Source organism: Homalodisca vitripennis, chromosome 2, assembly GCF_021130785.1.
Source record: "Homalodisca vitripennis isolate AUS2020 chromosome 2, UT_GWSS_2.1, whole genome shotgun sequence".
Classification (NCBI taxonomy): domain Eukaryota; kingdom Metazoa; phylum Arthropoda; class Insecta; order Hemiptera; family Cicadellidae; genus Homalodisca; species Homalodisca vitripennis.
The window spans coordinates 2,375,914-2,401,200 of NC_060208.1; the positions used below are offsets into that span (position 1 = coordinate 2,375,914).

At 35.5% G+C, this 25,287-nt stretch overlaps 1 protein-coding gene across 1 annotated transcript in view; it reads right to left on the reverse strand.

Annotated features, from left to right (window-relative positions):
• Window positions 1–22,904, reverse strand: part of LOC124353474 (glycosylphosphatidylinositol anchor attachment 1 protein) — a 74,178-nt gene extending 51,274 nt beyond the window's left edge. The window contains 6 exon segments of the mRNA XM_046803317.1: window positions 11,382–11,581; window positions 12,570–12,681; window positions 12,683–12,832; window positions 15,642–15,859; window positions 17,107–17,270; window positions 22,786–22,904. Coding sequence (XP_046659273.1) covers window positions 11,382–11,581; window positions 12,570–12,681; window positions 12,683–12,832; window positions 15,642–15,859; window positions 17,107–17,245 — 819 coding nt within the window. The 5' untranslated portion in view covers window positions 17,246–17,270; window positions 22,786–22,904.
• Window positions 22,905–25,287: the final 2,383 nt, after the last annotated feature.

Here is a 25,287-nt window from a genome sequence, read left to right on the forward strand (position 1 = left end):
GTAGAGCGGAATAACTTTTGCCAATTTAAAAACAGATGGAAATTTGCCTGAAATAATGCTCAAATTAAAGATATGCAATAATGGTTTCAAAAAAAATTCAATGTCATTTTTGAGAAGGGAGGCTGATACACCATCACACCCAGGCGCGGACAGTCCACGTAAGTTGTTAACCTGTTCAATAATGTCAGTCTCAGTTACAGTGCTTAAAGTAAAAGTGGAGTCAGTAGAGTAATCCTCGTCACATAACACTGGTGGGCCGCTTGAGTCGATTGCAGTTGCCAAGTTACATCCTACTGTTGAAAAATAGTTATTGAAGTCGTCGGCTATGTCCACATAGTCACAGTGAGTAATGTTACTGTCCGTCCCCTGCATATATTTCCCTATTGGGAAAGAATCTTTATTTTTATTTCTTCCTGACAGTTCATTAACTGTCTTCCAAAATAAACGTTGATTATTCCCACACTGATTTATTTTTTCTCTATAGTAAATCAACCTAGTCTCTTTTAAGCAGTTATTTAAGGAATTTCGATAGCGTTTAAAATAGTTAATAAGTTCTGTGTTAAAAGGTTGTTTCTTAACCAATTTGCTTAGCTTGTCCCTTTTTCTAATTGACCTAATTAAACCAGGCGTGATCCAAGGTTTTAACTTAGTGAGACGAGAACCACCCATATTTGATTTATTTGCCTTGCGCGTAATTTCGTCAACTATATTTTTAAAATTGTTTGCACTAGTTTCAATATCATTTGATAAAATGATCGAATTCCAGCTTTCATTTCTTAACATATTCCGAAATATACTTGTATCTATATAGCTATTATTTGTCTGTTGCACCCTAACTCTTGAAGCACTGAACTGTATCTCCAGCGCAGTGCTGTAGTGATCCGTAATGCCTGTGTGTGAGACAGCTGCCCGAACGTTATGGAAATTATCATGATTAACAAATATATGGTCAATACACGAGCCACTGTCCCTGTCACCCGTCACACGTGTGGGTATATTTATACAACTCACAAAACCAGTTTCTGTCAAAATGTTAAGGTAACGCTCTGCATACATATCAGTGTTCAGTAAGTTTAAATTTATGTCACCTAAAAAGATATAAGTTTTATTCTTTGTTGTTCTACTATAATACCGTTCCAGTTCGTTAATAAATAGGTCAGTGTCACTGTCATGTGTTCTGTATAAAGCAGTTAAGTTACATCTCCTACCATAAAAAACAAAATCAAACGTAAGCCCATAAACATCACCCATTGCTACCTCAGCGGACACGACAGATAAGGACCTCTTCACATAGACAAGAGTACCATCGTTACGATTTCTTTTCCTTGTAGTCTTCACTACCTCATAACCGTCGAGATGCGACACTATCATGTCGTCACCAACCCAGGCCTCGGTTAAAACGATAATATCAATATCTCTGTTGAGTGATTCCAAATAAACCAATAAACTATCAATATTTTTTGAATAACTTCTTATATTCAAATGGAAAATTTTTAAATTTACGTTATTTAAATTATTAGAAAAAAAATATTTAAAATCAAAACTATTTTCAAACTCTAGACATTCAACAGTACTAGAAATATCCAAGTCGTTAGGTGACTCCATTTATTTAGTAGCCTCCCACCGATCCGCTATGTTTTGCAACCTATATTTTTTCCGAACTCATAATTATCAATTTAGAAACTACTTAGAAATGGAATATACATTAAACTATAAAATAATACAATAACACTCATTATAAACTTCTATACAGTTGTATAAGTATAAGTGCTGTCTAATAAGTGCATTATACACAGATAATTTATACTGATATAAACAAATGATATAATATTGGTATTTTATTAACAAATAAGCACCAATCATCGCATAAATAGAATGTCACAAACACACACACACACACACACACACACACACACGTACGCACGCACGCACACACGCACGCACGCACTCGCGCACACTCACTCACTCACTAACACACACAACGTACTGTCATGCAATCTCTCTCATTCCCAAGCACACACTGAGCCCTAGTATAACACTAACAACATATACACACTAGCATGCTAGAGGACACCTTACAACAAACATACTCTATTAATCCTATAAAAAAAAACTAACTACATGAATTTAAATCAAGTCTTACATTTCTATTCAGTATTAATTATGTTAACCATTGGTAGTATAAACTAAATGTATTACTGGTTCAAATATAATATCTGGTTACTGCATACTTCTGTTTATTCTGGGGTAATATAATGATATCTGACTATAACATAACTTAATTTGAATTTAATAAGATAATATTAACGATGAGAGGATATTAAATCCTCTGACATGAACAAACATAGAAAATTATATCAGATTTGTGACATAACAATGTCAATATAATTAATATACACACACAAATACAAGTCCATACATACACATATACACATATATAAGGGGAATTATTTACAATCATCATCATCCTTACAATTGTGTGTATATGTTCCTTATGCATAGATTTAAAACAATAAACATTACAATTTAATTTAAGTGTTTAAGTAACTTGTTAAAGAAAATAAACTTTAAAAATATTTCTTATTCAAAATACACAAATAAAATATATCTTTCATATTTAAAAACAAAACTCTAGTGATACATATAAGGTAAATAAATATTATTGTATCATTGCTTTATCAATAAATAAATAAAAAAACCCACTTCTATTCCATTTAATGAATGAAACTATGTTGCATTTGTAAAGAAAAATAATCTTATTTAAAAACTAAGAAACAAATAGTAAACTATTAAAAATAGATAAATAATTAAGTTTTATCGTGTACTTTAAAAGCACAAACAAAGTCTCCATGAATTAACTAAATAAAAAGCTTTCTCTAAAAATGTTTATGTTGAGAACTAAACATTCAGGTTTTATACAGTTAGTTACAAAGTTGTGTGCAACATATACAATGGTAGACTGTGTCTGTCCAATACCATAACAAACACTTATTCAATCAACCAAAGTAAACGTACACTCGTTAAATACATACGAAACTTAAAAAAAAAGTATTTTTTAACTAAACAAGAATATAAAAATAATAAACCCTGAGCAGCTATTACTATTTTTATTAATTAAGTTCCCAATGTATCTTACTAATTTACTTGTCCTTTTGGGGGGCTGATGCTGCTGTTGTTGTTCGGCACTGATCGTTGGCTGTCTTCGGCCTGACTCCGCTATCTGACAGTGATAATGACAGTGACGAAACCATAAGGAATCGCAATAATGCGCCTCAACCATTACTAGCAAATAATCATATTGCACCTAGAAATATGACTTGGGGACGTGTAGGAAATGAGGACAGTCTCAATAGTTTTGATTTTAACCCAGACAGTGAACCTGTGGGCATCAACCCTGATGTTGTTGACACTATGTCTGAGTGTAAACCCTTTGATTACTTCAAGCTTTTTGTAACAAGTGGCGTTATAGATATGTTGGTGTTAGAAACAAATTGTTACGCAGCACAACAAATTGAAGCAAATGTACATAGCCCTTATGCTAGAATTAAGAAATGGGTTGACACGACACCAGATGAAATGCACAAGTTTTTAGGCCTTATATTGTGGATGGGATTGGTACGATTGCCATCAATTAATGATTACTGGAGTGAAGATAAATTGTACTCTACTAATTTCTCTACAGTTATGTCCAGGAACAGATTTGAAATTATACTAAGTATGTTTCATTGTGCAGACAATAACATGGCTAATCCAGCCAACAGACTAGCCAAGATCGATAATCTATTACAGTCTCTTGTACAAAACTTTCAGCAAGTATTGATTCCCGAGAAAAGTGTATGCATTGATGAAAGCATCGTACCTTTTCTCGGAAGAGTGATATTTCGACAATACCTCAAAAATAAAGCGCACCGATACGGTGTCAAAATTTTTAAACTTTGTACTAAAGACTGTTATACGCTACAGTACAAAGTGTACGCTGGAAAAAATTCAATTGTAGGTCATCCCGTTTCAGAACATGTAATAATGGAGCTTATGGCACCTTATTTGGACTGTGGAAGAACTTTATATGCTGATAATTGGTACAATAGTGTACAATTAGCAGAAGCCCTAAATAATCAAAACACCCACTTAGTAGGAACCCTGAGGAAAGACCGAAAAAATAATCCACCTGATGTAGTAAAATGCAAATTAAAAAAAGGTGAGATATCAGCTCAGAAAAACGATAAGAATGTAGTCATACTTAAATGGAAAGACAAGCGTGATGTCCTCATGATTACAACCAAACATGTTGATAAAATGAGAACAGTCACAGTGCGCAATAAACAGTAGCAGTTATGGACTACAATGCAGGTAAATCGTACATAGACCTGAGTGATCAGATAAGCGCGTACTCAAACTGTCTAAGACAGTAAAATGGTACAGAAAAGTGGCCTTTGACCTACTTCTGAATGTTTCCATTGTGAATGCATGGTCAATTTATAAGACTGTAACTAAAAATAATTGTTCCATTACCACTTTCAAGGAAGACATAGTAAAAATGTGCATTTATACACCCAGTCCAGAAGTAGGCCACCCGGAACCATTACCTCACTTGCTGGTTGCAAACAACAAACGCATCAGATGTCCATCGTGTTATAAGAAGAAATCCCGTGAATTTGGACGAAGATTGGCACAACAAAATGCCAAAAAGACTTCTACTAAATGTAGCCAGTGTGGAGTACCTATGTGCAAAGAATGCTTTTTTATAAACCATGTCGCTAAAAAGAAATCAAAGTGAAATTTTACCTCAAAAATAACAGTATACCTATAGCCTCTGAACTAAATAATTGTCATAATTGTAGTAATTGACTGTAAAAATCAGAATTTTCACCCTGAACCAGTAAAATGTTCTAATTTTGGTTTGTATTTGGTTGTATTAATCCTCCTTTTTGCTGATTCATATTGTAACATAATTTTACTAAACCCTAAGTATTTATTTTTGCACTATTTAGTGTATTATAATTGAATTAATATTTTCTAAACATAAACTTGGAACCCACTTATGGGTATCAGCGAGACCCATAAGTGGGTCTCATGGCTCCATGGTAAAGACTTACTTTTTGGGTCCACGCCACCAGGCCATGAGACCCACTTATGGGTATTTCTTAGATATTGAGATTTTTCACATAACTTATACCTAACTATTGATAAGAAGCAAGAAAAACACATTTTTCAACAAGTGCATGAAAAAAAAATGTGTGGCCAGAATGGACAGATGGCTAAAAACACTGTGGCGCTCAACCTGGGGTTGAATATTTTTATGTTACTCTATATGTTGTATATTACTGTATTAATCATTTGTCTGTTTGTATGTTTTACTTAAAAATGTTTAATGCAAATACTAATGTACATTACAGCGCTGTACTTTTGTACAATAATTGTCATGATAAATACTAATTCAGTATTAACAGTTATAATACGAGGGCCATCCGGAAAGTAGTACCCGTTTGTGAAATAAAGACACAGAAGTAAATATTAACAAATATAAACATTTTTATTGAAAAGAGCATACTTTAAACTACTTCTCCACATAATCTCCAAGCAAATTTAAGCATTTAAGTGTGACGAGTTTTTATATTCCAGCGTCATATTCCTCCGCCGCCAGCCGATTGAAATACGTAGTCACGCCTTCTTTAAGTTCTTCATCGCTGTCAAATCTTTTTCCCGCCAAAAACTCTTTAAGTTTTGTAAAGAGATGAAAATCTGAAGACGCGCATCAATTGTGACGCGCCGATCGTTCCTCACGAATTCGTCTACTGACCTCAGCAGTTGATCTGTAATGACAGATGGTCTCACTGAACGCTCATCGTCATGTGTGTTCCCCCTCCCCAAGTTGAAATTACGACACCAGCGCCGAACAGATGACTCTTCCATCACATTGTCTCCATACACTTCCTTTAATTGGCGATGAATATCACAAGGTCGAACGTTTCTTGCGTTGAGAAATTTTATTACAGCCCTCACTTCACAACTGGCGGCGTTTTCAATTTTTTTAAACATTATGAACTGCCACAGAAACAACACAGGCAATGCTAGCGTCACGGAACTTGTAACAGAGAAGGCAGACAAGCCACTGCAGCGATCTGACCTTGTCCGGCGGCTACTCGCGTCGTCAGCGCCTTACGCGGTGGAAACGGGTACTACTTTCCGGATGGCCTTCGTATATACTCGCAATTTCAAAATTATGACTAATTTAAAGATTTTATATCAAATTTCAAAAAAATTTCAATTTATAAAAACTGTTTTTGGCAGTTCCAAAAATGACACTACCAATATATAATTCTAATTTTGCAATTATTCAACTTTTAATGGTTATCTAAAATGTTATTGTAATTCAAAACCGGTAGCAATCAACTGAACTCATTGTCCTGAATAAAATACTCTAGTAACTTTTACAGGTACAATAGAGCGTCAATGATCCAAAAGTCGATAATCTAAACGCCTGCTTTAAACATAAGAACAGTATTTTACAGGCACTGTGGGGGACAATGATCTTGGGAGTATTCATTTGAACCATCCACTCCCCTCTCCCCAGCAGGCAAGTCTATCTGAGTCAGCGTTGTTGCTTCACTTGTTCAGTAGTGTAGTTGTAGTTATGTGTTGTGGTTCGTACTGTGTTATATTCTTCAGTAACGTTCATTAAATAATACATCAAGTGTTTATTTGAACCATCCAATCCCCTCTCCCCAGCAGGCAAGTCTATCTGAGTCAGCGTTGTTGCTTCACTTGTTCAGTAGTGTAGTTGTAGTTATGTGTTGTGGTTCGTACTGTGTTATATTCTTCAGTAACGTTCATTAAATAATACATCAAGTGTTTATTTGAACCATCCACTCCCCTCTCCCCAGCAGGCAAGTCTATCTGAGTCAGCGTTGTTGCTTCACTTGTTCAGTAGTGTAGTTGTAGTTACGTGTTGTGGTTTGTACTGTGTTATATTCTTCAGTAACGTTCATTAAATAATACATCAAGTGTTTATTTGAACCATCCACTCCCCTCTCCCCAGCAGGCAAGTCTATCTGAGTCAGCGTTGTTGCTTCACTTGTTCAGTAGTGTAGTTGTAGTTATGTGTTGTGGTTCGTACTGTGTTATATTCTTCAGTAACGTTCATTAAATAATACATCAAGTGTTTATTTGAACCATCCACTCCCCTCTCCCCAGCAGGCAAGTCTATCTGAGTCAGCGTTGATGCTTCACTCGTTCAGTAGTGTAGTTGTAGTTATGTGTTGTGGTTCGTACTGTGTTATATTCTTCAGTAACGTTCATTAAATAATACATCAAGTGTTTATTTGAACCATCCACTCCCCTCTCCCCAGCAGGCAAGTCTATCTGAGTCAGCGTTGTTGCTTCACTTGTTCAGTAGTGTAGTTGTAGTTACGTGTTGTGGTTTGTACTGTGTTATATTCTTCAGTAACGTTCATTAAATAATACATCAAGTGTTTATTTGAACCATCCACTCCCCTCTCCCCAGCAGGCAAGTCTATCTGAGTCAGCGTTGTTGCTTCACTTGTTCAGTAGTGTAGTTGTAGTTATGTGTTGTGGTTCGTACTGTGTTATATTCTTCAGTAACGTTCATTAAATAATACATCAAGTGTTTATTTGAACCATCCACTCCCCTCTCCCCCAGCAGGCAAGTCTATCTGAGTCAGCGTTGTTGCTTCACTTGTTCAGTAGTGTAGTTGTAGTTATGTGTTGTGGTTCGTACTGTGTTATATTCTTCAGTAACGTTCATTAAATAATACATCAAGTGTTTATTTGAACCATCCACTCCCCTCTCCCCAGCAGGCAAGTCTATCTGAGTCAGCGTTGTTGCTTCACTTGTTTCAGTAGTAGTGTAGTTGTAGTTATGTGTTGTGGTTCGTACTGTGTTATATTCTTCAGTAACGTTCATTAAATAATACATCAAGTGTTTATTTGAACCATCCACTCCCCTCTCCCCAGCAGGCAAGTCTATCTGAGTCAGCGTTGTTGCTTCACTTGTTCAGTAGTGTAGTTGTAGTTATGTGTTGTGGTTCGTACTGTGTTATATTCTTCAGTAACGTTCATTAAATAATACATCAAGTGTTTATTTGAACCATCCACTCCCCTCTCCCCAGCAGGCAAGTCTATCTGAGTCAGCGTGTTGCTTCACTTGTTCAGTAGTGTAGTTGTAGTTATGTGTTGTGGTTCGTTACTGTGTTATATTCTTCAGTAACGTTCATTAAATAATACATCAAGTGTTTATTTGAACCATCCACTCCCCTCTCCCCAGCAGGCAAGTCTATCTGAGTCAGCGTTGTTGCTTCACTTGTTCAGTAGTGTAGTTGTAGTTACGTGTTGTGGTTTGTACTGTGTTATATTCTTTGGTAACGTTCATTAAATAATACATCAAGTGTTTTATTTGAACCATCCACTCCCCTCTCCCCAGCAGGCAAGTCTATATGTATGTCAGCGTTGTTGCTTCACTTGTTCAGTAGTGTAGTTGTAGTTATGTGTTGTGGTTCATACTGTGTTATATTCTTCAGTAACGTTCAATAAATAATACATCAAGTGTTTATTTGAACCATCCACTCCCCTCTCCCCAGCAAGCAAGTCTATCTGAGTCAGCGTTGTTGCTTCACTTGTTCAGTAGTGTAGTTGTAGTTACGTGTTGTGGTTTGTACTGTGTTATATTCTTTGGTAACGTTCATTAAATAATACATCAAGTGTTTATTTGAACCATCCACTCCCCTCTCCCCAGCAGGCAAGTCTATATGAGTCAGCGTTGTTGCTTCACTTGTTCAGTAGTGTAGTTGTTAGTTATGTGTTGTGGTTCGTAACTGTGTTATATTCTTCAGTAACGTTCATTAAAATAATACAATCAAGTGTTTATTTGAACCATCCACTCCCCTCTCCCCAGCAGGCAAGTCTATATGAGTCAGCGTTGTTGCTTCACTTGTTCAGTAGTGGTAGTTGTAGTTATGTGTTTGTGGTTTCATACTGTGTTTATATTCTTTGGTAACGTTCATTAAATAATACATCAAGTGTTTATTTGAACCATCCACTCCCCTCTCCCCAGCAGGCAAGTCTATCTGAGTCAGCGTTGTTGCTTCACTTGTTCAGTAGTGTAGTTGTAGTTAAGTGTGTTGTGGTTCGTACTGTGTTTATATTCTTCAGTAACGTTCATTAAATAATACATCAAGTGTTTATTTGAACCATCCACACCCCTCTCCCCAGCAGGCAAGTCTATCTGAGTCAGCGTTGATGCTTCACTCGTTCAGTAGTGTAGTTGTAGTGTTATGTGTTGTGGTTCGTACTGTGTTATATTCTTCAGTAACGTTCATTTAAATAATACATCAAGTGTTTATTTGAACCATCCACTCCCCTACTCCCCAGCAGGCAAGTCTATCTGAGTCAGCGTTGTTGCTTCACTTGTTCAGTAGTGTAGTTTGTAGTTACGTGTTGTGGTTTGTACTGTGTTATATTCTTCAGTAACGTTCATTAAATAATACATCAAGTGTTTATTTGAACCATCCACTCCCCTCTCCCCAGCAGGCAAGTCTATCTGAGTCAGCGTTGTTGCTTCACTTGTTCAGTAGTGTAGTTGTAGTTATGTGTTGTGGTTTCGTTACTGTGTTATATTCTTCAGTAACGTTCATTAAATAATACATCAAGTGTTTATTTGAACCATCCACTCCCCTCTCCCCAGCAGGCAAGTCTATCTGAGTCAGCGTTGTTGCTTCACTTGTTCAGTAGTGTAGTTGTAGTTATGTGTTGTGGTTCGTACTGTGTTATATTCTTCAGTAACGTTCATTAAATAATACATCAAGTGTTTATTTGAACCATCCACTCCCCTCTCCCCAGCAGGCAAGTCTATCTGAGTCAGCGTTGTTGCTTCACTTGTTCAGTAAGTGTAGTGTAGTTATGTGTTGTGGTTCGTACTGTGTTTATATTCTTCAGTAAACGTTCATTAAAATAATACATCAAGTGTTTATTTGAAACCATCCACTCCCCTCTCCCCAGCAGGCAAGTCTATCTGAGTCAGCGTTGTTGCTTCACTTGTTCAGTAGTGTAGTTGTAGTTATGTGTTGTGGTTCGTACTGTGTTATATTCTTCAGTAACGTTCATTAAATAATACATCAAGTGTTTATTTGAACCATCCACTCCCCTCTCCCCAGCAGGCAAGTCTATCTGAGTCAGCGTTGTTGCTTCACTTGTTTCAGTAGTGTAGTTGTAGTTATGTGTTGTGGTTCGTACTGTGTTATATTCTTCAGTAACGTTCATTAAATAATACATCAAGTGTTTATTTGAAACCATCCACTCCCCTCTCCCCAGCAGGCAAGTCTATCTGAGTCAGCGTTGTTGCTTCACTTGTTCAGTAGTGTAGTTGTAGTTACGTGTTGTGGTTTGTACTGTGTTATATTCTTTGGTAACGTTCATTAAATAATACATCAAGTGTTTATTTGAACCATCCACTCCCCTCTCCCCAGCAGGCAAGTCTATATGAGTCAGCGTTGTTGCTTCACTTGTTCAGTAGTGTAGTTGTAGTTATGTGTTGTGGTTCATACTGTGTTATATTCTTCAGTAACGTTCATTAAATAATACATCAAGTGTTTATTTGAACCATCCACTCCCCTCTCCCCAGCAAGCAAGTCTATCTGAGTCAGCGTTGTTGCTTCACTTGTTCAGTAGTGTAGTTGTAGTTACGTGTTGTGGTTTGTACTGTGTTATATTCTTTGGTAACGTTCATTAAATAATACATCAAGTGTTTATTTGAACCATCCACTCCCCTCTCCCCAGCAGGCAAGTCTATATGAGTCAGCGTTGTTGCTTCACTTGTTCAGTAGTGTAGTTGTAGTTATGTGTTGTGGTTCGTACTGTGTTATATTCTTCAGTAACGTTCATTAAATAATACATCAAGTGTTTATTTGAACCATCCACTCCCCTCTCCCCAGCAGGCAAGTCTATATGAGTCAGCGTTGTTGCTTCACTTGTTCAGTAGTGTAGTTGTAGTTATGTGTTGTGGTTCATACTGTGTTATATTCTTTGGTAACGTTCATTAAATAATACATCAAGTGTTTATTTGAACCATCCACTCCCCTCTCCCCAGCAGGCAAGTCTATATGAGTCAGCGTTGTTGCTTCACTTGTTCAGTAGTGTAGTTGTAGTTACGTATTGTGGTTCATACTGTGTCATCCTACATTTTTAGTGTAACCTGGAATTTCTAGTTTATGTTTGAAAATTCAAACACTTAAGTCTTAATTAGTCCAGTTTTTATACGCTCTACTGTAGTTTTTTACATGTATAAAATTAGATAACAAATTACTCTTTACTTCACGTTTATGAAGGCGTACAATGACACAATAACAGAGGATGCACAATAAACGCACCTTGTTGTTGAATGTATGCCTGACGCCTTCTTTCGAGCACATGCGATGCACGAGGTTGACCAAGTCAAGGTTAGGTAATTGGCCATTCAGTCCGGACAACTTGACATCAATGTACCCGACCCGGGAGGCGTGCAGCTCTAGGTTCAATGCTGCCTGGATCGCCCCACCTCTTCCCAGCAATGAGCCGTGCTCCAGCACTCCTACGGCAACACTACTGTGATCTCACTCACTCACAGAGAGCAGGAAGTAGTTGATGTTGAATGAGAATAATATTGATAACCTATGATTATTACAAATAATATACAATATTTAACCCTGTAAGTGTCATTGTGAGCAACTCTGCGATTTAGTCTAAAAGTCTGCATTTCTATATATTTCTTAAAAGCCCCTTCTTGTTTCAAAGGTTCCAATGTATTGATTTTGCAGCTTGCGTATCCATACACTGTTCGATTAATGAATCTGACAAAAAAATAAGTAATTCAATTCTGTTGGTTTGATTTTTACATTAGCTGCTAATGTTTTATTATGTTTTGTCGTAATTGTTTACTGTCTTTTTTTTATTTAGTCTATAGATTTTGTATTGTGATATTATTAAATTCTATTTCATTATATGTGTTTCAAAAACTGTTTAGACATGTTTTTCAATCATTTTATATTTTTATTCATTTGTGGCATTGTTAGCGATGTCTTATGTTTTATTGATTTTCAAGATTAATATATGTACATACTTTTTTGTATTTTTATTATTATTTGTATACTTAATTTTATCAAAAAGTAAAATACATATGTATATAAAGTACAATATTTTAAAACTTGAACTGTTTTATATTTTATTTAATATTTTTTATGGAAAAGAAATGTAAAATAATCTCTTTAAATAAATATTTCAAGATTTTTTCCTTAACCACTGCATTTTAAATTAAATTGGCTAATACACTTGAGTGTGAGAGAAAGCCAGAGGCTGCAGCACTAAAAGGGTTAAATGATCGATTGATGGTAAATAAGTGCTAATAGAAAAATAATTAGTTGAATACACTTCTAGGATACAAAACTTTCTATGATTATTCAGAAAAATTCCTTGTTTTTAACCTATAGTTACATATTACAAAGAATTTATATCAGTGGCTTATGGTTTAGTTTATTATACTCCATAGTGAAAGTTCCTCAAAGATATCTGTGCTTACATACCGGTGGGAGGTGTGTCATGATAAGCCTCCAACCAAGCTTGAACACCGAGCTGTTCATGTTCAGTCACCAAGAAGATGATGTCTTTGGCCCAGTACTTCTGACGTCGGAAAAAACTGTGCCAGTGCCAGCATAAGTGCCAGCCCTGGAGCAGTGGTGGGGTGTACGCTGGTTGGCGGGCGGTACGGTACTGTCACCACAACTGCTTCGGTACTGGCACTCCGTGGCGCTCTCAAGATACCATAAACGTTCTTCCCAGTAAATTTCTGTAGGAGAGATATTTTGTTATTTTCTTCAGATGCTCTAGCCAAACAAATATTTTGTTGACCGTAAAAGCAGTTGTGGAGTTATCCAAGGATCAATAACTGAACCTTTGATGATTTTTATACCAAGCAATTTCTTTGGTCAAGAATCTTTATTTAAACTCTCAATAGATTCCTAACTTATTTAACGACACTAAATTTTGAAATGTTAATTGATGGTGATATATACTAAGAATAGTTTTTTACAATACACTAAAAATTCTTATTTCATTTTGTTCTTCAGTGAGACAGTAAAAGTTTAAATGTGTTGTAGGGTAAATTACTTGCAGAAAAATCTAGGTAACAAGTTCACTTCAGGCACAAATAGTTCTATTTCTATAGATCAAACGTCCTATTTGTGTGCCACGAGAAAATAATTAATACTAATGAGTACAACAGCTCACTGCTGTCTCTTGGAAGTGCAAATCCTTAACAAGTTACAGTTTGGAAAAATTTCTCTAACACAAACAATAAAAATTGTAAAACTAAACAAAAAACCAGTGTCGATACTGCCAGTCTGCTGTATTGACTATTGCAGTGCCTTCAGGCAGAAGACGATACATGAATGACCAAAACCAGTGTGGATACTGCCAGTCTGCTGTATGACTAATTGCTGAGGCAGAAGACGATACATGAATGACCAAAACCAGTGTGGATACTGCCAGTCTGCTGTATGACTATTGCAGTGCCTTCAGGCAGAAGACGATACATGAATGACCAAAACCAGTGTGGATACTGCCAGTCTGCTGTACGACTATTGCAGTGCCTTCAGGCAGAAGACGATACATGAATGACCAAAACCAGTGTGGATACTGCCAGTCTGCTGTATGACTAATTGCTGAGGCAGAAGACAATACATGAATGACCAAAACCAGTGTGGATACTGCCAGTCTGCTGTATGACTAATTGCTGAGGCAGAAGACGATACATGAATGACCAAAACCAGTGTGGATACTGCCAGTCTGCTGCACGACTAATTGCTGAGGCAGAAGACGATACATGAATGACCAAAACCAGTGTGGATACTGCCAGTCTGCTGTATGACTATTGCTGTGCCTTCAGGCAGAAGACGATACATAAATGACCAAAACCAGTGTGGATACTGCCAGTCTACTGTATGACTAATTGCTGTGCCTTCAGGCAGAAGACGATACATGAATGACCAAAACCAGTGTGGATACTGCCAGTCTACTGTATGACTAATTGCTGTGGCTTCAGGCAGAAGACGATACATGAATGACCAAAACCAGTGTGGATACTGCCAGTCTGCTGTATGACTAATTGCTGAGGCAGAAGACGATACATGAATGACCAAAACCAGTGTGGATACTGCCAGTCTGCTGTATGACTAATTGCTGAGGCAGAAGACGATACATGAATGACCAAAACCAGTGTGGATACTGCCAGTCTGCTGTACGACTATTGCAGTGCCTTCAGGCAGAAGACGATACATGAATGACCAAAACCAGTGTGGATACTGCCAGTCTACTGTATGACTAATTGCTGTGGCTTCAGGCAGAAGACGATACATGAATGACCAAAACCAGTGTGGATACTGCCAGTCTGCTGTATGACTAATTGATGAGGCAGAAGACGATACATGAATGACCAAAACCAGTGTGGATACTGCCAGTCTGCTGTATGACTAATTGCTGAGGCAGAAGACGATACATGAATGACCAAAACCAGTGTGGATACTGCCAGTCTGCTGTACGACTATTGCAGTGCCTTCAGGCAGAAGACGATACATGAATGACCAAAACCAGTGTGGATACTGCCAGTCTGCTGTATGACTATTGCAGTGCCTTCAGGCAGAAGACGATACATGAATGACCAAAACCAGTGTGGATACTGCCAGTCTGCTGTATGACTATTGCAGTGCCTTCAGGCAGAAGACGATACATGAATGACCAAAACCAGTGGATACTGCCAGTCTGCTGTATGACTATTACAGTGCCTTCAGGCAGAAGACGATATATGAATGACCAAAACCAGTGTGGATACTGCCAGTCTGCTGTATGACTAATTGCTGTGCCTTCAGGCAGAAGACGATACATGAATTATCAAAACAGCAAAAACAAGAATAAATAGGGAATTATTTGGGCGGCTGCAAGAATATCCCTTCATTAAACGAGGGTACAATCTCTGAGAAACAATCAACATACTTTGGGGCAGGATTCCTGAACATCTTTCCAAACACCATGAAGACCACGTTGACATCTTGTCCATTGACCTAATGAGATGAATTATATTTTTATAATCCGGTTAATAGAGCTACCATTCTGCTTAGCTGAAGTGTTTGAGACCTGAAAGTTTGAGAAAAGAACCCCTAAGACAAGTGTAGGAGTTTTATCTCCCATAAACCTACCTTCATTTTTACTTTTTTTTTATTTATCCACATTATATTTTCAACTTTAAAGAGTACAATTTATTTCTTATATTTCCCTTACCGTTATTTTTGTGATGATAGGTCGATCCCCTTTCAAGGCCTATTCTGACGGTCCTCATGGGCCATTGGCCTGTGTGAGGATCGTATCAAACAGTATAAGGAGGAAGTCAATACAGTATAAGGTAGATGATACTGATAAAAAGTGCTACGGTCACAGACAGGATTTGACCTACGCTACCTCTAACTCCTTACATCATCATGCTCATGGACTCTCCAAAATAATGTCTCTATAATCATTTTCATGTACTTGCAAAAAAGTAAATTACTATATATAGTATATATATATAAAAGATGTCATGACCTAACTAATGCTACTCAACTCACAGTGCCTTTGCCGAGGGGGTAGTTGAGAGTGAAGTTGTGTGTATAAGTGTCTAGGCTAAGACGGGTCATCTTGGCAGTGAGCCAGGAGACAGGCATGGACTCCTGGAACCTTTGAGCTTCCAGCTCCAGTTCTCCCAGCATCACCTTGGCCTCTCCATCAAGATCAAATTCCCCCTTCACCAACCCTGGGAGTAACGCATTCTCCGAAAAGTAGGTGGCTGGATAGTGACGAAAATGGAAATGTAATACATGAATAACACCACACAAGTATTAATAGAGAAGTGTTCATGCACGTCCATCATACAAAATTACATGGATTTCACTAACGTATGAATCTATCTGTTTACCAGCATTATGTAAAACTGTTGAACTGGCATTTTTTACTTGCTGTTCTTTTACAATATTTTCAGTCATTCTTGGAGCTGCCACTATATCACTAAAAATTCAATAATACATTAAATATACCCCTAGTAAACAATAATAATTGATTCCAGGATTCTTCAAAGGATTTTGTACATGTGTGAAACATTAATGGAATTATTCAGACTTGAAATCCAAATATATTTAAGAAATATAAGTACCAAGTACAGAAGGCGTACTGATTGAAAAAATACAATGGGAACTAAAAAAAAGTCAAGTAATCCTTTTTTAAGAATTGTTATTTTTATATATATTTTTTTAATTCAGTGTTTTGGTACTTCTACGCAGAAAGCATTCCCATTTGTAAATTTCTGTTGATCCCTAATACCTCTAGGCTAGAGCCTCAGACTCCCCCTAGGCTGCAGTGAAGGTCACCAAATTCATTGCAAAATTATTATTTTTACTTAAGTTTGCAGATTTATACATAGCCTATTTAACAGGCAGACTAGTTAATTTATTGCAAAGTTTCAAAAACTTGAACGTGTTACAAGTTTTCAATTTAAAGTAAGCTTCATAACTATTTATATTAGTATGATAAAAATGATAAAAAGCCAATGTAACATAAAGAATAAACTTTATTGCCATAGCGTGTAAGAAAAATAAATAATATTACAAGATTTTTAATTTTACAGATTTTGGTTATAAGTATTGATTTAGTTGGTCACACTAAAATTATATACCTACAAAAAGAAAAAACTAAGAAATAAAAATCAAACTTACTAAAATCTTTAGGGTGATTGTTCTTCTGTCACGTGACACTCATTTTGAAATAAAATATCTACATCTAACGACAAATTTTCAAATGATTATTAACTGCTGCATCTACAGCAATACCAGTACAGAAGTAGCTTGACTGCAGTATTTACCAGCTCTACAGTTCTTTTTCCTTTATCATAAGTAGTAAAAAATTACTAACTAAAAAAATTAATATGAATAACTACTTAATAACAAAATATACAGCACTCGAACTTAATAATAAAATTTGTTCATCATAAATAATATTAACAAGACCATAAATAAATTATTTAGAAATCTGTGAACATACCAGCATTGAAACTGTTGTGTGCCAAGAGGCCGAACCATACAAGCGAAACCAAGTAGACAGTCACACAAATGATGTTGTGGTACTTGACAATAAATTGGGTCGGTCTCCCATGTCCAGTCGGGTCGGTCAGCAGACCCATTGGCAATCCTGACCCGTCACTCTAACTGAAATAGAAGTATGTATCAGGACAAGGCATATTCAGGAGAGGATAATTTATGTAGTTAGTATTAAAATAAAACATACAGATAAATATAAGAATAAGAAAATATTCATTTCAACCTTATATCACATACAGTAGTTTTACATCTAGTCAGGTACATTTTTCCCACATGCCTAGATACAACAGCTCAATAGAGACTATTTTCATTCTTTTACATTAATTTTGTATTCCTAGTTCTTAAACTATGCAAACCGTGTCATAACTAACGTCAAAAACTTCCAGTTCACACTTCATTGAATCATTGCTTACACAATTATGTTCCTGAAACATCTCGGCCTTATTGTGGAAAGTCATCTTCAGTCATCAAATGATAAACCGAAAGACTGATGATATTATTTGTATGTTTGTATTGAACATTTGAAGTAGGCTTAACCTATGGTTAATGTTTTTTAATTGATAAAGCTTCATATTTAGATTACTAAGTACTAAATTATTATTGTGTCATCTATATAATAGTTGCCAAAGAATCCTCACCGGAAGACCAAGCCCGGTCACATACTCTGTTATAGAATGGTGTTACACAAACAAACATCAACAAGTGCTCAGCTGTCACATTCTACAAACAAGGTTCCCAATCCTCCTTCAGTATGTCTTGGATAGCCTCTCCAACGAATTAGTAATATCAGGGAACTTTGTGTTACTTTTCACAAACATCTCACATTACAAAACCCATATTAACTTAGTTTGCAGGAGAGCAAATCAACTATTGGATTTATCTCAAGGTCTACAAGAGAGTTTGCATAGTCCAGATGCCATAAAGATACTTTTCTGCTCTCTGGTCAGACAAGTTATAGTAACCTACCTGGTCAAATATCTAGCCGACTGAAGGTCATCCAAAGAAAGTCTTTGAGAATGGCGGGGGCATTCATATCGTAAATTTCCGGCCAATAAGCTGTAACTTTTATTGCATCCACCTGTTCTACAACTACAAAGGTCTGTGGCTGATGTTATACTCCTTCAAAATATGTTGGTCGGTGTGGTTTATTGCCCTCAGCTCAGAGTTCCTTAGCGAACCAGATCAAGGCACATGTTTGGAAGATAGCACTTTTCAAGATGAGATGAGTATCACAATTCCTTAGCAATATTATTGTAACTCAGGAACATGGTTGGAATTAATTTTTCCAATTACGCTTAATTTTTTTCTGTTGTTATTATTATTAATATTTTGTTATCTATTGATCATTGCTTCAGCAGTTATTATTGTTATTGTTGTAATATTGGTTGTTATTTTGTTGTCACACGATAAAATTATCATAATTATTCAATTTATGTATTGTTGAATTTTGTTATATGTTATCCCACCTACTGGCTGTTTTAATATTTGTTTTACTCTGCAGTTATGATACTAGGTAGTTTTAAGTTCTAACACAATTGTAGGTGTTTCGAGAAGAGTACGATAAGTGACCCGGTTTTTTTTATATCAATATTATCAAACAATATTTAATTAATATACCCATCGATATAATTATCAAATCAAATCAAAAATTCTTTATTTGTAATTTCATGGAGAAATACAATGGCGTCATGGTAGTAAAGTCATATTTTATATACAAAAGTGGTTTTTAATTGTACAAATTTTGATGTTGTTGTTTTAAGTCAGTGAATTCTTTGATCGAGTAAAAAGACCACTCCAGGAGCCATTCTTGAAGTTTCCTCTTAAAATGTTTTTGTCTGGAGATCTTCTTCAGGTAGTCAGGAAGGCAGTTAAACAATTTTGGTCCCATGTAGCTTGGCTTCTCTTCATATAGGCTGAGACGGTGGTTCGGCAAAATGAAATTGTTTCCATGCCTGGTGTTGTAATAATGGAGCTGTCCTGTTCTTTTTAGATTTTGATTAGTAGTGTAAAGAATAACTTCCTGGATGTAGAGGGATACTGATGTTAGTATCTTTAGTTCTTTAAATGTACTTCTGCAGGAGTCAAGTGGATTGAGGTTGGCTAAGATCCTAATCGCTTTTTTTTTGAATTACCAGGATACGTTGCACATTTTTTGCTGAGGAGTTGCCCCAGACTGTTATGCCATATCGAAGATGAGCCTCAAAAAGTGCAAAATAGGCAATTCTAGTTATCTCCTGAGTATTGGTAGCCTTTAGTCTTTTAAGGACATAGACGCAGGAGTTAAGTTTTGAACAAATTTTATCAATATGTGGTGTCCAGGTGAGTTTGTCATCAATAGTTACTCCCAAGTATTTCGCTTTATTATCTACGTCAACTTCTGGGAGTCCTGTAAATTCAATTGTTCTTCTTCCAAAGTTTAGTTGTTGAGTCTTATGGTCGTTTAATACTAAGTCATTCTGATTACAATATTGTTTTGCTGTATTTAGAGCGATAAAGGATGCTATTTCTAGTTCTTGTACTTGTTTATTTGCTATGAGGAGGACAGTATCATCAGCATACATGAGTACCTGGCTAAGCTCTTGGAGATAGTTTGGGAGATCGTTGGTTAGCATGGAATAAAAAGTACCGGTCCCAAGACAGATCCTTGAGGGACGCCTCTACTAATAGTAATTAACCAATAGTAATTAATTTGAACAATAAATAAATCATGTGCACCAACTATACATGCATTTACATATTTTACACTCAATTTATTCTATAAGTAACTTCTTTTAAACAAAAAAGATAGTTCATTTTAGAAAACTATACAAAATAACACTGAAAGGTGACTTATAATGTCTTTCTCAGTTTCAAAATGATTGTTTTGTTTTTACGTTTTCTTTATTATTTAAAAGTCATTTATTCTATCACCTGTTTTAGTTTTATTGTTTGATTAATGGTTACGGTTCCTTTATTATTTATGACATTAGTAATTGTTAAAAGTATTTTTATTAATTTGAAACATGTGACCTTAGTGTAGTATTGCAGATACGTTGATATCGAGTTCTGTTATTCTATATAAGTATCGGTGACTGTAATAAGCGATATATAAACCGGGTCCGCTTATTGTACTCTGCCTGGTGTTTCTACCCTCTGTTTGATCCCACGAACTATTGATAAACAACCCAAAACCAGTGGTGATGATTATGTATGTTTATACAGTATATATATATATATACTATTTATAATTTTTTCCACTGTTTTTAATCTATACTAGGTCTATATATACACTAGCCTATTCAGTTTTAAATAAGCAAAAAACTTACTCCATACGGTTTAACTTAACGACAACTTAGTAGTATAATACTTATTTTATATTGCAATTTACTATTACAAAATCATAGATTTCACCTACAATGGCCTATGCTCGAGGAGCAATGGCCATCCTATTTAACTGTTCTTTCACTAAAGAGTTCAGAGTTTTTTCACTAAAGAGCAAGAAACTGGTGAAGCGTCTCATTATACTTATTTCAATAAAAACCTCTTCACACCTTCCAAATTGACAGAATATCAATTATTCATTATAAATAAGGGGCCGACATGAAACTGGCCATAGATTCCACCCATAGAAAGAACGAGTACCCAGACCTTTTCCTAACTGAATCCTAACCTCGTTCATCAACAACCCATACAGAGTATATATTAATTTAATAAAGTGAAAATAATACTACAAATAAAGATTTTAAATGAACAAACACTACTTTTATGATAATAATCGCCATTTATAGCAGCCATTTTCAGGACTATACTGTACTCATTTATCAAGGCAAGTTCTGAGAAACCCTCATCTATGTCCTGTACCTCAAAAACGTACAAGCTTTATATACACATTTGAAACACAGTCTACTATACTACAATATATGCCACATTCTTAGACCGCACCTATTTTTAGAGCCAAACCTAGGCTATGTGCTAAAAAATAAAATCTATGGATGGCCATACCTCAAAAACTTACAAACCGATTTTGATAAAACTTTCTATACACATTCATTACATGGTCTACTATACTACAATATATGCCACATTCTTAGACCGCACCTATTTTTAGAGCCAAACCTAGGCTATGTGCTAAAAAATAAAATCTATGGATGGCCATACCTCAAAAACTTACAAACCGATTTTGATAAAACTTTCTATACACATTCATTACATGGTCTACTATACTACAATATATGCCACATTCTTAGACCGCACCTATTTTTAGAGCCAAACCTAGGCTATGTGCTAAAAAATAAAATCTATGAATGGCCATACCTCAAAAACTTACAAACCGATTTTGATAAAACTTTCTATACACATTCATTACATGGTCTACTATACTACAATATATGCCTCATTCTTAGGCCGCGTCTATTTTCGGAGATAGCCTATACCGATTTTACACTGGAAAAACATATGGATGGCTGTACCTCAAAAATGTACAAGCCGATGTTGATCAAAACTTTCTATACACATTCATTACATTCTCTACTGTACTATAATACAGTCCTCATTCTTAGGCCACAACTATTTTCAGAGTATATGACATGTAAAATATATACTATATATATCTCCAAAAATAAGCTTATATTGTAGTATAGTTGACCATGCAATGAATGTGTATAGAAAGTTGTACAAAAATCGGCTTGTACGTTTTTGAGGTACGGCCATCCGTAGACTTCGTTTTTCAGTATTTTACATGTAAAATCGATATTTCTCCGAAAATTGGTGCGGTCTAAGAATGAGGCTTATACTGTAGTATAGTAGACCATGTATTGAATGTGTATAGAAAGTTTTATCGTAATCTTCACCTATGATCATTTATAGATTTTTTTTCTGCATTTGGCCTGTGAAATTAAGTACACTGTACATAAAAACTGGTATTTTTAGTTTTAGAATGCCTGTTAAGTAGATTCTATAGATTTTTTTGTATTTGTTCTTTTTGTTTTCAAATAATAAAATTAATTTAGTTTTGTTAATTGAACTGGTTCAGGGACTAGGTTAATGGTAGTTCAGGAAATAGGTCAGTAGTAGTTCATGAAGCAGGTTAGGATTCTTGTGAGAGAATTAGTACTTTTTATGGATGGAATCTATGGGCAGTTTCACACTGCTAGTAAGGGTGGAAGCTGTGTGCTCCTCTTACCCAGATTCTGAGATGACAAATTTTTGTTTAAGTACATTAAAATATGTTGTCCTTATGCTATACTACTAATTCAAAATAACATACAATTAGTCGGCTACATAAATAACTTTGATCCAGGGTCTGGAAATATATAGTAAAGAACTTAAATTAAGTTACTTACTGTTAAAAGCTTCAATAAAAAGACATATAACACCTTCACAGGCACAATATCAAACTTAATATTTAAGCATTATACAAGTAAAAACATTTAAATCTAATTATCAAGATATTACTACTACTCGGCGTTTGTAACCATACACCTATCAACATAACCTAAATTCAAATTTAATAACAAAATGGTTTGATTGAATAGAAATCGGCTTTGACACGGGCTTAAACATACACGAACAAGATATCGTGAACGTAGAATAATCAACAGTAAATTTAGCACTATAATTATACAAACTAAATTCATTGTATTACTTTTCAGTTTTGACAATATCTATAGCGGCATCCTTTCGATTTGTATTTCTTTCGAAACCTACTTGACTAAAGTTAATCTCAAACTATTCAGGGTTTCTTTATTTCTTTAAAAAGGAGAGGCCGAGCTTTATAACGAGAACAATTTGTGTATATGTTCATACAGTGTAAAATTGGGAGAAATGGTATGTTTTCGTATGAAATGAAAAATAACATACATTTATCAATATTAAATATGTTTAATGACAAAACTTGCAAGTTAATTATGATAACTTAATAATCGCCCATTAACAACAGGCGAATAGGAAACAACAATGTCGACTAGTAGTGTTAGTTGTTGGTAAATAAGAAAGTACAATAGTAGAAAGTTATAGTTTGCTTAGTCTAGCTTTGCTGATTTATAAAATTAACGGAGGTAATGGTTGTGATTGTATAAGTGTATTTAGTACCTAAGAAGAGTCTAGAAAGTCTGATCTTGAATGCTTCCGACCATCGTCGCGTGCCAGAAAACAATTTGAGAAAACATTCAAATACCGCATTGTAAAATCTCATTACCATAAGTTACTATCACTATAATAATGTTTTAAACAAACAATTATAATTTCTAAGAGTACAGCATGCCGGTAACTGGCAGTAAGATAGGATGACAGACATTAATACGGAAAAGAAATGTTTACAAAACTTTATATAATATTGATATATGATGTATTATTATTGTAGACAAGAGTAAGTCAACAATTTCTATGTAGTCAAAGGACATTCTTAGGCTATACTTATTTTAAAACAATGAGTTTCACAAATTATATCATCCTGTTAATTTTTCAATCTTGACGACATTGATATAACCTCTGTTGCTGGTTCTGTGGGTCATATCAGTTTAAATTTATACATAGAGACTGGTGCGAGCTATTCTGGCACTCTATGCCAAATGCTCTTTGCCGCCCACCTCACCACCATACCATAAGTTTCTTGAACCAAATAGTGATGGAAATTACGGTTACTTTGACGTAATAGGTTCCAACGTTACGTGACGGAGCCGTAATAGGTTCCAGTAGCCTATTATTTTTGTCACCTATTACGGGGACAGCTCCGGCTCCGCCTGGCGCTGTGGCTCCGCTCGCGCTCGGCCGGTCTGTCACTGTCACCATATTATTTAATGGTGACAGTTACGTTACAGCCGTAGCTCTCGTAAACTTCAGCAAACACCCGTCACCGCAAACACTGATAATTCAACTTAATTTTTGAAATTACAGGTTAGAGTTGCAATACTAAAACATATTATTATTTCGTAATTCTAAATTGCTTATGAACTAGTGTGTCATTTAAAATTTACTTAAGTTAAGTTACTATTAAGTCTTAAAACCAGGGCTATAAAGTTGATAAGCCAATACCTTTTAGAATGTAATTTATGAGATACAACGTATTGAAAAAATATACAAAGTATATTACAACTACAATATGCAAGTAAAAATATACAACTAAAAAAACTTGTACTAAAAATATGTCGGCATTATTAAAACAACAGCTCTTAACACAGTTTGCCTGACATATAATAAGAAAAACTAAACTAAGAACAACTAAAAAAAACTTATTGCACTAAATATCTGTTAGCATTTAAAAAACAACAGTTGTTCACATCGTTTCCCTGATAATCTGGTACGTCCGTTCTGTAATTATGTATCCTGCTTTTGAGAATAATCTCTCACAGGGGACCGATGTTGCCACTGCACAAAAATGTTTTTTTTACAACTTGTGACAACAGAGGGTAAAAAACTTCATTTTGTTTCCACCACAGTAGTGGGTTTTCTGAGCGTCCGATGCATTCCTCGTCTAAATAACGGTTCATTTCAACAATTGCAGCAGATGTCTTTGAACCTGAAAATACAATGAATTATTGTAAGTGGATAATAAAGTGTTTTAACACGTAATTGAATATGACAGCAGATGCCTTTAACCCTGAAAATACAATTATTTTAAGTGGATAATAAAGTGTTTTTTTAAACCCAATTTAATATGGTTTACAGATTAATATATTTTAACGTACCTGACGGTTTCTTGGATGCTATCATCTTATCCAAGGTCTGCCCAGATAGAAAACTTTGCCTGTTTTGTAAGAGGCTGATTTCCATCGTCTTTTTCCTGACTTCCACTGACAGACGTCACAGAAGTGCTTGTCTTCTTGCTCCATATGGCTGACATGAGCTCAGTGCAGTAGGTTTTTATGGATCCAGCTGATTTTTCATCTGAAAATACTGCAAGCTTGAAACGTGGATCTAACAACGTCGCCAAAGCTATAGTCTTGCTGTTTTCAATGTTAGAAAATCTGGTTTTTAGTCCTTTGAGCAATTCATCAACTACACGTTTGGAGACTTCGCTTAGGGTTTCTTTTCTCATTTTATTGCAGACAGAAACTAGTCCATTGATAAATCCAATCACTTGGCTAGCTGTAAGGTAATTTTCCCCAGAGATATTTCTGGTTACTTCTTCAAAATGGTTCCAGAACCA